General features: G+C 43.8%; 1 protein-coding gene across 1 annotated transcript in view; it reads left to right on the top strand.

Annotated features, from left to right (window-relative positions):
- TMTC2 (transmembrane O-mannosyltransferase targeting cadherins 2) overlaps positions 1-13867 on the top strand; it is a 585628-nt gene that overhangs the window by 442719 nt on the left and 129042 nt on the right. Inside the window, exon 10 of the mRNA XM_069228756.1 lies at positions 3083-3197. Coding sequence (XP_069084857.1) covers positions 3083-3197 — 115 coding nt within the window. The remainder of the gene's footprint in view (positions 1-3082; positions 3198-13867) is intronic.

Raw genomic sequence — 13867 nt, 5'->3', positions numbered from 1 at the left:
ATTTACATCTGAGCATCTGGCATTAGCATCCGGCCCTAGTCGTGTTCTCGGGAATGCTCAGAACCATATCAGAACTCCGAGAAGGTGCGTCTCAGCCCAAGTCGATGCCTTTTAGTACAGGATAGTGATTTTGTAGCCCAATGCAGTTATGTCTCTCTCACAGATGTAAGAGTGCCACTCATGGAAATGACTGAAAGAAATCTCCAGACCCTGACAATGGTGTCTCAGGAACCGCTTCTGATCCCACTGCCTCAGTCTATATCAATGGAAGTTTTAAAGAAGCAATGACTTCTATAGTCACATGCAGCACATACTTAGAACTCAGACTTGCTGTAGAAACAGATTCCCTGTACTGGGAGTTAATGGAAAGAGGCAGACCTGTACCTAGCTCCACACGCCTGTTATCTCTCATGCAAGGCCCACGCTGACATCGCCCAACCAGTCACTGAGGGCCTTTTTACATTTTGGCCCATGCTCTGGGCTGGGAGTCACTGTTCTACTCTGCTGCAAGGGGATGGAGCCAACATATACCCCGAGTCAGGTCAGAACAGTCCAGCCAGTTGTTGCTTGTTGCCGAGGCCAGTCATCGCCAGCACCGTGGGGAGTTTAGTCAGCATTTTATTTTAACTGCTTCCTTCTGCTTGCAGGAGGATTTATTTAAAAACCACCTGGCGATAGCCATGGCTGGCTTTAGCAGCAGACAGTGTGTTTGCTGGCCAGGGCTGAATCCAGTTTTATTTCGGCCTCATTAATGCGGCATAAGAGAGGGCTATGGTCGTAGGCTTTGGTGGCAGCAGGTGCATGAGGTAGTAACGGTAGAGGGCAGTAGCTCTGGTGGCCTGAGATGCAAGGAGAGGCGTCATTGTCAAGGTGTGCAGGGGAGGAATGCAGCTTTGCTGGCTAGATTGGTCCCGTAGATGCCATTTTCAGACAGTTTTATTTGAAGTGATCTGTGACCCTGGACAGCTCTTGTCACTCATTGTCGGTTTGCACAGTGCTTTGCCTTCTAGTACAAAGGTTCACCCCTCCTGCCGGCAGATAGGCCTTCCCCAATAATCTTTGCATTGTCAGAGGGGGGGAGGTCCGTAAGCCTGTTTTGTCTGGTTGGGGGCCTTCTAAGCAGAAGCTAGAATAGAGCTGGAGGCTGATCGTTCTTCTTTTGCAAGTCAAGCTTGCCTTATCGCTACTTCAGACAGAGTATGGGGAGACTGTGCAAAGAGTGCTAGTGCTCTAAGGCCTCCAATCCGCACCATGGCTGTGTGGGCTTTCGCAGCATGGTTATATATTGTGGATGTATTAGGCGATATGAATGAAAAACTTACACAAACTTGCATGATCTGTGGTGCCATTCAGGCACCCCTCCCCTGTGTTACTGTCTTGAACGCTACACCCTCTAAATTTACCAGCCATGAATCTAAAAACAGGACTTAGTGACGAATTATTTGTTTTCCTTTCTGAATGTTGAGGGTGCTCAGAGTAGCTTCTCTATGTATTCAGGTGGATGCTGGCGGGATAGTATCCTACCTCCCTGTTTGCGCAGGACACCACTGAATAGCGCCCAGTGAAAGTAAAGCAAGTGTGTGTGTGTGTGTAGCTTTCGTTTGCCTGCAATTGCAATATATATTTTTCTTTCAGTGTCACCAGCTTACTTGAGAATGTATGTGTATACCCTCATGCACACAGTACACATTTTTTTACTCTACACACAGCACTTCTATTTTGGTACAGATCTTAAAGCCTTGAAAAAAAACTGAATATAGACTTCTCATCACTTTTTCTTGATGAATTCCCCATCGCCATACACACTCCAGTGAAACCTCATATTTGTAGTTGCATATGGTAGACTTTCTATTTAGCGTTTTAATTGTGACTGACTCATTTGTTTTACAAGAACCCCTAACCTCTTTAAAAAAAAAAGAGTAATTATAATAGAAACTCTACTCCAGGGATACGCTTGTAGGGTACAGAGATGTAGGATCTGTGCAGTGGGAGAAAAATCCAGGGGACAGGTCTGAGTAGGCAGGACCGATCTGTGTGTAAGGAATAGATGGGATGCTGAGTATCCGGGCTGGTTCAGAGCTAGGGGGTTCTGGAGCTAGGGTTGGAGGTGGGTTATGGGGTTGGAGGTGCTTTCTGGGGTAGGGGCGGAGGAACAAGTAAAAAGCGACTAAGCATCCAGGCGAAGTGAGAGAGACCTAGATCTTGAGGAACATGGGTGGTAATATGGAAAGGAGGACCATGCAACAGGACAGAAAAACCCATGAGTGTTAAAGAATGAGTGTCCAGTTCAAGAGGGAGGACCCGGGCAAGTGGAGATAAGCCCAGGTGAGAGGAAGAGAAGACGTGAGGACCCCTGTAGGAGAAAGACCGTGGTAGAAAAAGTCAATATGTGGCTAGAAAGGAAGACACAAGCTGGCCTAGATCAGGAGTAAGTGATAATTGGTGCCTGAGTTGGAAGGAGGGGACCAAAGAAGGGTAAGAGTGTACCTACATGAAGGTGGGACAGGTGCTGAAGTACGAAGGCGATCTGTGTAGTGCGAAGGCGGTCTGTGTAGTGCATGAGCGACTCTACAGGGAGAATAGATGGAGACTAAAGGAAGAAAGAGAATCCATGCAGGGTGAGAAGACAGGAGAGCACGTGCTAGTGTAGAAAACTGGCCTACGTGAGTGAAACCCAGGAGAACTATAGAGCAGGTCCAAGGTTATAAAGGGAGAAACCCCCGGTATGATGAAGAATAAGTGCCATTCGAGTAGCGACAGTAGGAGTGCGTGGAATGGATGAATGAAAATAGCGCAACCCTAAGGATATGCAACCTCTGTGTAGCCTGAGTTCCTGTGAATTACCTTTTATGCTCGCTCCGTCGAAGAACTGCGGCTGCTCCACAGTTTAAATGCTACGCCATGCAGGTGCCTCTGTGCTCGCTGCATACAAGAAAGCCTTATAGAAAGATGCATATGTGGCATTCTGCCACACGTCTGATTTCTTTAAATTGTGAACATGTCTTTGGCTACATCCATCCTAAAATGGTAGCGCACGTGCATTGTTTCACCCACTCTCCTTACGGTTCATCCCTGTTTGCAGGGCAGTTCCTTCTGGAAGAATCCCGTCTAATCGAAGCTGCTGAAATGGCAAAGAAGGCGGCGGAACTGGACAGCTCGGAGTTCGACGTGGTCTTCAATGCAGCTCACATGCTCCGGTAGGTTGGGCCCAGTACGATGCTGCACGTTGGTTGAATGTAGCGCTTGTATTGTTTTCGTGCCACTTACCACAAGAGGTGCGAGTGAGATGGTATTTTAGCATATACAATAGTGATTATTTCTTGTTTCACTGGGAGTGCTTGGAATGGAAACATAAAAGTGTAGGTACTCACTATCCCAGAGTACCCTTTTCCGAATGAAAGGTGCACGTTCTCTTCAATTAAAAGTATTGCACCTTTGTGAAGGAGTATAGGCACTTTCCTCTGAAAAGGTACCTTCCCATTTAAATCACCGATCGCAGGCGTAGAAAGGTACTCAGAGAAGAGCATACGTATTTATTCCTTATTTTAGAAAAAGTCCTTCTCCATCCCTCAGTTTTCAATTAATGCAAATGTCTCAGGGAGGAGTGCACTAAAGTAAACGTATGTGAACGAGTTAGTAAAACATATTGGCCTTCTTTATTGGTACAAAGAACTTTAAAGAGGTCGCCGAGATTATTCTGCCTGTGAGTATTTTTTCCTTTGTGAGATATTTCTAAAGCAGTTAAATTCAGTACAGTTGAGCACAACATGTCTACTTTACTGCTTTGTTCCTTTTTTAAAACGTTTATTTTGATGTTGAGCCAAAACAGAGAACAATGTTTAATATGATTCAGACGCAAAATAAAGAAATTGTGGAAAAATACGCGATGACGTAAGTGTTTTCTCTTCTGCATTCAGCACTGCTCGAAAACGTTCTTCAGCACAGAGCAGAGAGGCCTTGTTTGCTTGTTGCTGTATAAATAGCCATACTGCAGATCCGAGAACACCGATTTCCATTCCCCCTCCACTGTGAGAGTTATTTGAGTTTTCATTTTATTTTCCCTGTAGAGAATAACTTTTCGCGGAATTGCTAAGGTGCCTGACTTATAGCATCACCCTTCCCTGATGGTTGTAAGTTACCTTTCTTGGTTCTGTTTAAGAGAAACTGATTTTTTTTTTTTTTTTTTACTTTATACATTACACAGATGCGTGAATGTAAATGGCCGCCATTATAGTCTGCACAGGTTTAATTATGAAGCTGCAATGAGATGATATGAACATATCCAACGCTGTACTAAAAAAAAAAAAAACTGTGGAAAATATTTTGTGGTTTTTGATTTGGAGTTCCTAGAACATCAGATGCCAAACAGGCAATACCAAAGCCAACAGCTATTGCTCTGTTTAAAGAATCGACAGTGTTCACATTTGCATACCCTTCAAAAGCTGCAATGTCTACTTTCTTGATGCAGGCTCCAGTACTTTAGCACGATTCTGGAGGTCCTGCGAGTTACTTGCATGAGCTTTCAGTAGCAAGCTGCATTACCTTAAGCCCTTTCTAGACATCCCAGAGGCATAACTTACTCCATTTCCAGACAACTGACCATGTGGCGGGTGTAAGATATACACTTGTTGAAGGTAGGTTGGGTATGGTGGTTTAGGTATGGTAGGTAGCTGTGGTAGGTTAGGTATGGTAGGTAGCTGTTTTAGGTTAGGTAAGGTAGGTAGCTGTGATAGGTATAGCTGTGGTAGGTTAGGTATGTTGGTTTAGGTATGGTAGGTAGCTGTGGTAGGTTGGGTATGTTAGGTAGACAGGCCTGTTTTGGTAGATGGGCATGGTAGTTCCGGTAGGCAGACTTGATAGGTATGGTAGCTAGATTTGACAGGTGTGGTAGGCTTGATAAGTATAGTCTTATTGAGAAAGCATGCTTTTGCTGATAAATGATTGGCTTATTACAATTGATACTGTACATGATTCGTCCTGCTTACAATTCACATCATGACATATAGAAGGTAGAGTCATTGAGGCGCTTAGAAAGAATGATTTATATTATCACAATTGCATGTAGGTGCTTTTTAATGATTTTGAAAGGGTCCCTTTGTTTAACAGGTTTCACTGTCAGAGTTACAATGTGCCCTCAAATAAGTGTTATGAAATGGCGACAGTAGATGAAGTTTGTGTTGAAACGAGTAAACTTAAAAAGACATACACAGCAAAATAGTACATATTAGATCCTTGTGAATTAAAAATAATGCCGTAAATCCAACATTTCATTGTAAGGGGAAAGTAACGCAAATGAACGCGCAAGGGCCATTATTGACTAGCACTTTGCCTTCATTTTATGACAAGCTTAGGCTTCGAGGCAGTAACCGGTTTAGTCATAAATCGGCAAGTAAAATATCCTCGTGTCAGCAGAGCAAACAAAGAGCACAAACTGGGTATCAATTTTCAGGTACACATTGTTGGTAGTTTAACAAACGAACTACCCAAAAAAACCTAATCAGAGCGAAAATGGGGCAATGTAAGTTACCGTCCTCAAAAAGCCATAACCTTGACAGATAACCCATGCAAACAATGACAAACCAGAAAACACATGCAAGTTAATGCATGAAGTCAAATCTCCTCCTCTCTGTTTTTCCTTTCAATGTAAGGATGTACTATAACATACGGTAGTAATACCTAAAAGTGATGAAATGTCCCATTAACTCATGCACACTATTTTGTATCGTCAGTATATGATATCCTTTACTTTAGATAACATTCTTAATAGGGCTAACAGTGTTCAAACATATTTTAATTTCAAAATCTTTTCAGTCTCTTTTAACCTTTCCTTTTTCGGATTGAGAGTATCATATTTTTTTATAGACAGTAAAATGTTGATCTTTCTTCTAGTTGCTCTCCTGCGGCACCTTTGAGGAACCCACCATTCATAGTATTTAAAACCCCAATAGAAGAACTAATTTTCATAGTCACAATTGGCTCAGTGCATGCAGTCACCCAAACGTGCGAGCTTTGCTTCGTCTGAGTACTCTCACTAGCAAGCCTGCTGAGTCTTTCTTTCTGCCAAATAGACTTCCACTCTGCGTGTTGCACCTTTTCAGACAAGATTGGAAATGAAGACTTCTCCTCTTTCTTTCCATCACTGTTATTGCCTTTGCATGTCGCCCAAGGTGTTTTTTTACTACATAGGATTCCTTATATCATTTGGCTAGATTGGAAACTGTGCCTCAGAGTGTCTTAAAAAGTATGTGAACAGAACAGGAAGTTTTCAGACTCCCTGTAGTCCTTAAGCATTTCACCTCTTAGGTCTTCCTTTTGCACGGCTCAGTTAGTATCTTTTTCCCATGTGCCTTCTCCACTCTGATAGCAAAACCTCACTATATCTTGGAGATGTTCCCTCATTAACTCTGTGCCACATAAGTCTTGTTTCAAGACATGCAGAATTATTTTCCATCAATGATTAACCTTCACAGCTTCTTCCTGTTATAAGGTTCCTTGCAAGTTCCATTCATAGTTTACTGGTAATCGTCTAAGAGTGAGTAAGGCGAATTGAGAAACCAAAAAAGCAAAGCAACTTTAGAGCTAGATGAATTTTAGAAACTCAGATAACTTGGTATGATCTTTGGAAAGCCCAGAATTCCATAGCTGTGGCGCACAGGTGTGGCAGAGCATCCCATAGCAGGGGGGGCTTTTTGAAATACACTACCTTATCTAAAGAATAGACTACCAAGGATGAGTGCCTTTAAAGAAGTATTCCACAAGCCGAATTTCAAATGATTTATTATGGGGTCACTTGGTTTTCCTCAGAGAAATTTAAGGTCAAAACGATCAAGATTTGAAAAGCACAAGTTAAAATATCACTTTTGCAATGATAAGAAGAGTCTTAAATCTTTAGAAATCAACAAATGTCTCTTGTGTGCGCAAAGTACCTGGTATGCGTCAAAATTACACGCACGAAGACCGCAGAGAAGGAGATGTGTGAAAAAGGAAGATGTGCGTCAGATTTTCAGACGCGGCACAGACGATGTGTCGATTCTTCCCAAGCTGCAAGGACATTGCATTGATTTCCGGCACGCAGCCCTGGATCCTCACTGTGATGCAGGGTCTTTTGATGCCCAGGGATGATGTGTGGAAATCCTGGGCGTGTGGGACAAAGTCACAGGTGCTGCGTCTATCCGGTATGGTGATGCGTCGGAGTTTCTGTCGCACGGCAGACGCTGTGTCAATTCCTCACGTAGGAAGTCAGGCTGCGTTGTTCCGGCTCGGCAATGCTTCAATCCGGTATGGCTGTGAGTTGAAGTTCAGGTCGCAACGCAGGCACTGTATCAATCTCCACTCGGGGAGCCGGGCTGCATTGTTTCGTTCCGGCGATGAAGCAATTCTTTCACGGGTGGGCAGAATGTGCATAGTTTCCGGTAGGCTGTGCATCGATTTTCGCCACACAAGGAGTTTCCTTGAAGAGTAGAAGTCTTTTTGGCCCTGAGACTTCAGGAACAGGAGGCAAGCTCAATCCAAGCCCTTGGAGAGCACTTCTCAGCAGTCAGAGTCCAGCAAGGCAGCAGGGCAACAGCAAGGCAGCAGTCAGAGCAAAACAGCCCAGGAGAGTCCTTTGGGTAGCCAGGCAGCGCCTCTTCACAGGTTGTAGGATCTGGTTCAGAGTGTCTGTCCCAGGAAGTGTCTGAGTTGGTGGGGTCGGGGACCCAGTTTATATACCCAAAAGTCCCTTTGAAGTGGGGGAGACTTCAAAGAGTGGTTTTGAAGTGCACTAGGTCCCCTTTCAGTACAGGTCTGTCTGCCAGGGTCCCAGTTGGGGGTTTGGCAGTCCATTGTGTGTGGGCAGGCCACTAGCCTTTGAAATGTGTCAGGCCCTCCACCCTTCCAGCCCAGGAAGACCCATTCATTATGCAGATGAGTGCATGTGTGACTGAGTGTCCTGTGTTTGTGGGTGTCTGGGTGAAATGCACAAGGGAGCTGTCAACCAGCCCAACCCAGACGTGGATTGGAGACAGGCTGTAAGGCACAGATGGATTTTAAGTTCAGAGAAATGCTCGCTTTCTAAAAGTGGCATTTCTAAAATAGTAATATAAAATCCAACCTCCCAAATAAGCAGGATTTGTATTACCATTCTGGCCATACCAAACATGACCTGTTTATCCCTTTCTGATAAGAATCTACCACTCAAACAGTATATGAGGGTATCCCTGGTGCTTCCCTGTAGTAAGTGTTAGTGGGTTTGGAACATGCCTCACAGTGGTGGAAAATGCATTTAGGAGTTTTCCACTACCAGGACATAAAAACATACAGGTATATGTCCTGCCTTTTAGCTACACACCACCCTGCCCTATGGGTTACCTAGAGCCTACCTTGGGGTGACTTATATGTAGAAAAAGGCGAGGTTAAGGCTTGGCAAGTACTTTTAAATGCCAAGTTGAAGTGGCAGTGAAACTGGAGACACAGGCCTTGCAATGGCAGGCCTGAGACATGGTTATGGGGCTACTTATGTGGGTGGCTCAACCAGTGCTGCAGGCCCACTAGTAGCATTCACTCTACAGTCCCTGGGAACATGTAGTTTGCTTTACTATGGACTTACAAGTAGATCAAATATGCCAATTGGGTATGAAGCAATGTTTCCATGTTTTAAGGGATAGAGCATTTGCACTTTAGCACTGATTATCAGTGGCAAAGTGCACAGAATCCTAAAACCAGCAGAAACAGTGTCAGAAAAGTGGAGGGAGGCAGGCAAAAAGTTGGTGGATGACCACCCTAGGCTGGCAGGTCTAACAGTTTTGTACTGAGCCCTGTAGCACAAGCCTGACAACTGGTACTGAAAGGAAATATACGTCTGCTCATCTGCTTAGAATTTTCATTCCGAAAGAAGGCAAGATCTTCTCTTCTGCTTTAGCTTGAGCATGACAGCTTAGTTTATTCATTTCATTGTGGATGTTATCTGTGCAGTGCTGATAGTCCTGGTGACCTGAGTGCAAAAATACTTCTTATCAGCTACTGGTTTCTGGGCCATATAGTTCTCTTGTTACTTGTTTAGCAGAAACCACTGTTCAATTTATAGAAAGACCCACGCCACAAACGTCCACACACCAGCAGCTTACCCCACTAACAAATACACAAATCCACCATCTAGCAAAGATACCATTTTCTGATGCTTCCCTGTAGTAAGTGTTAGTGGGTTTTGAAAATGCCGAAAAAACGCAACTGGAGAGGATATAGCTTCCCATTTTGACAGTTAAATATGTGTTTCTGACTTCATCCATCCAGGACTTTGCTTGACGTCAGGCTTGTCACCTTATCAACTAGATGTTTCTGTGATACAGGACCTTTTCTGGGACATGAGGAAGATGGAAGAGTTGGACAAAGCTCACTTGATGACATATCTGCTACTTAGGGCACTGTGGCTTTCTTCCACTGCTTCAACCACTCATAATCTCCTCTCAGCATACAGCAAGGTCTGGTTACAACTGGTGGTGATTCTGGAGAACAGAGGTTCGCGCATTAGGGATATTCAGGATGGGGCAACCTATAGACAGTAATGATTCTGTCTATTTTCATGGATAATAGCATCTGGATGACGCAGCTTCCAGTCCCAGCGGGAGGTGATGTTCCCAACCTATTGGTGTTGGAGTCTTAAGAGTGAGATGAACGGTGTCCGTGACGTGAAATTTAGGGATTATTTTAATTATTATTGTTGAAACCTCAGCAATACACCGTTTTAACGTAAGCCCTTCTTTCCCTTTAAAGACGGATATGCGGGTATAGTATAGGAATAATTGTTTAGTGTTACTGCAAACTTGGCACATTTCACAATGCTTGTAATCCTCTCTGTGCAGGCATGAAAGGGTGGGATCGTCTGTTCTCTTTTCATTTCCCCTCGTAAGCCTTTTTAAAGTCGTCCATCACAAAAGAAATTTGAAGGTGGCAGATATGAAAGCAGACACGCTTTTTTTACTGCAGCTTGCGAAGATTTGGAATTTTCAAGTATATAAAAGGTAAATATAATCGGAACAGCACGCTGGCTATAAGCGTACTTTGCTGTCTCTGGGGCTGTGATGACTTTGAAAAACGACAAGTGTGATTAATGATATTATTGAAACTGCTTGATGGACGATGCCCTTGTACTCCACAGTATTTCATTTCCTTTTGCCACCTGAATTTTGTACAGGACTTTAAAGGTTGCAACGCTGTGATTGAAACAGCCAATCCTGGTGTAATTGCAACTGTAGCAATCTTTGTCAGCTTCTGTGGGTCACATTCTAATTATGATTAAGAGCATAGTTTGCTGAGGAATGTAAAGTGGAATGTTAAGCCACTGCATGTGGAGTGTTTGCCCTGGACTGTTCTTTATCTTTCTTTAGGTCTGCAAATATAATTAAAGATACTTTACTTCAGCCAGTTTGATGAAGAAAGTTAGGAGGGCTGTTGTCACCCGGACAGTCGAAATATCTTTACCACTCATTTGCTCTCTTGTGCAAGGCAATCAGCATAATCCAACATAATACATTAAGCTCAAATTGTCTATTGATTTCGAATCTCTTAATGGAATGGCCCAGCAGTTTCAGGTTCCTAGCTCCATAAGGAAGAACATGTCATACAAATGGTTGTTATATCTGACGAAGACTAATCTTTTCTCAGAAGGCAGCCAGTGACCATTGTAAAATACTGATATTGCATCATCCAATGTCCATGTCTCACCCATCATCCTAGTAAAATAAATTCTAAATGCATTCTAATTGCATACTTTTTCCTAGGTAACCCCACCAAAAAGGCATTCATGTAAAGTAGTCTTTCTAGTATTAACAAACAGTGGCGGCTAGTAATTTTAGGGGGAGGGTGGCGTGTGGAAAGCACATTCACCTTTACACTTATTCATTCACGTACATCCATTCACAACACTCATCAACATTCAAACATACACGCACACACCAAACATTCATTTAAAAAAAACACACACACACACACACCCACACACTTACTTTCAAGTTGGAGGTCCCAGGAGGGTTGGGTCTGCTGCCTTCCCTCACTGGCTGATGCTGCCTTCCCTCACTGGCTGACTTAAGGTCAGCCAGTGAGGGAAGGCAGCAGTCCCAACTTCGTCACAGAGTGGCATAGGGTCAGTGAGACTTTTGACCCAACCCACTCTGTGACGAGGTGTCACTGATTGACACTCGCTCTGGGCGCTTCAGGGCTTAAACCTAAAGCGCCCAGGTTGTAGTCAGTCAGTGACACTTCCCCTCGTCACCGAGGGGGAGGGCCTTGATGCACCTTTGCTGAGCCGAGGAAGTCACGCCCATAGGAGCTGTGACCTCTTCAGCTCAACAAAGTTCAGCTCAGGCAGCCAGGAGTCTGCGCAAATTGTGCTTATCTCGCTCCTGGCTGCCTGATCTGAACATGAAGAGTGTCTGTCAGGCTGACCTTTGCTCAGCCTGACAGACACTCTTCATGAGGGGCAAAAGGTGGGTGGGCGTGGCCCCTCCGCCCTAAAGGACCGGCCGCGGCTGTTAAAAACAAAACATTATTTTGCAGGAAGTATTTCTGACATGTAGGAAAAATGGTTGAAGATTTGACAAAAAGGGGCATTCCAAGCATCTCCAATGTGTCCTTATAGCAATGTGCTTCAGACAAGCCTATAATAAATGCTGACCTCACATCACACATAATACCTCTTGTTGATGCAACATTATTATAGATAAAGATAATTTGGGAGAACGTTCCTGCACTCTCAAGTAAACCCCTTGACTTTACCTTCTTTATGCAAGACCAACTTCAGAACATTTCAAGCATTTGTTCTTAAATTAGTTCAAAAACTCATATTTTTCCTGTATTTTTCTCTTCACGCTGTTCATGTGAGCTATTGGAGCACTGGGTTTGTACATCTGCATTATACAAGCTATAAATACATTAATCCAATGGTTTGTAGGAACACTGTTTGAGAAAGAGCAACTCTTTACAAACCACTAGAGTATGCAGTGACCAAATAAGCAGAGAAGGAGATGCTGGCGGCAACGCATTAGTGTTCTCAAGGTTTGTTTTAAGAAAGTGCGTCCTGTCTTGGATTCAGTTGTATATCCTTTATGTTATGGTGCACGCCGATCTCCTACGAAGCCTGCAGTTATCCCATTATTTTCACAAAGATGATAGATTACAATGGGGAGCAGCTGGGATTCTACAGTGATCAAGACAAAGAGGTTCAGTTTCAGGTGTCAGGTATGTTTAACACAGTGACTTTGTCCTTTGATGCATAACCAAAGAGTTGGAAAGATCCTGCAAGCAGTATCACATGTATAGCAGTAGCCAAAAAGCTGTGGTGCTGAACAATGTATGGTGTATTTGAATAGTGGTGTTCAACCTTTGGGTGTCTTGGCACTGAATAACACGTTTATTGGAATGCAGATCAGAAAACCAAAAGCGCTAGGGTACAATACCACCATCACCACGACATAGACCGATGAGATCAAGAGCTACACCCTTCTTAGATATCCCCTTACCTCATAGCGGCCGAAGCCCCATTGATGGGATCCAGATTTTCTTTAAAGGCACGTTTCAAGAAATGTATATTCATGCACATTTCTCAGGGGCCTTATAAGAAATACTAAGGTTACTTGAATCAATTAAAAATTAGAGTGTAAACTGATAAAAAAAATTAATCCCAAGTGTTTAAATAAAGTGTTAAACATGCAAAGCCAGTATATTTACCAACTTTATCCAAGCATCTCATGGGTTTTCCAAAGAGAAGTCTCATGCTTTCAGAGAATGAGCTGGTCTGTTATGTGTTTACCTACTTCAAGCTACAAGATGCTAGTAATTCAATATACATTCTTAGTTATCCCTCACAAACCAACTGTTTTTATTCTAACCCCAAATAAGTTTGCTGTGTATACGCTCGCAGCTGTGCTGCAAACAGCGCAGAACAGAAACACAAAGCAGCAGCTCACCTATGTTTGTGTTTTTGTGTAGGAGGCTCTTCAGACACTTAATGGTGGGCCTTCAGCATCCACATCGTGCGTGACACATCCCCCACTCATGCCCAACTCAGGGGCCAGTGTACAGTTTGTGCCTCCTCCAGTACAGGCAATGTGGTGACTTTCAGTGGCTCTGAAGGGCGCACCCTTGCCTGCATTTGGTGGGGACAAGGGACCATCATTCTATGAATGCAACCGCTCTTGTTCAAGGGAGAGTCTCTACAATGTCTGTTCACAACCCAGTAGAGCGGAATGGGGAGTGACACTGATAAGCTGGTGCAGAGTTATCACTTCCATACAGATTCTTTTTGTGCCACTATCTGCCTCTGTTATGTGACCCTATTGCATAGATACCGGCATTTCCACATATGCATGGGCCGTACCTGCATGCAAATGAGCGAATACCCACTTCTCACATGCTCATCCACCTGTCTTAGTAGCGCTTGATTCGAGCTGGTGGTGACAAATGAGTCCACTGGCAGTATATTTGGGGATTGGCACTTATTTTTCAAGAGACCTTGTTCCAGAGCAATAGAGAGAAAAACACAAAAGGAAGAAAGAAGGAGGAAAGTAGAGATGAAAAAGCAGTGACAAAGGAAGAAAAGAGGGATGAAAAAGAACCAGCAAGAATGAAATAAAGGGGCTGGGAGTGTCTGGTGATGGATTAAAGTGGCATGACGTGCAATCAGAACTACGCAGCTGGGTGTTATCACCCCGACCTGCCGCGAAACCCTTGGGCACCTGCACTGTACCTTGGTAACATGGAGCTGGTGCACTACCACCTGCATTCCCTCCAGATGGAACACCTAATTCACATTCATCGGGCACTAACGTTGTGCCCTTTCAAGGGTGTATTGGGTGGGCTGCATGCTCATCTGCGTCTGCTTCTGTGATACTAA

Source organism: Pleurodeles waltl, chromosome 4_1 (genome assembly GCF_031143425.1).
Source record: "Pleurodeles waltl isolate 20211129_DDA chromosome 4_1, aPleWal1.hap1.20221129, whole genome shotgun sequence".
In the NCBI taxonomy this organism is placed as follows: domain Eukaryota; kingdom Metazoa; phylum Chordata; class Amphibia; order Caudata; family Salamandridae; genus Pleurodeles; species Pleurodeles waltl.
Note: the sequence above shows the minus strand (reverse complement) of the source record. Positions and strands in the feature narration are given on the sequence as shown.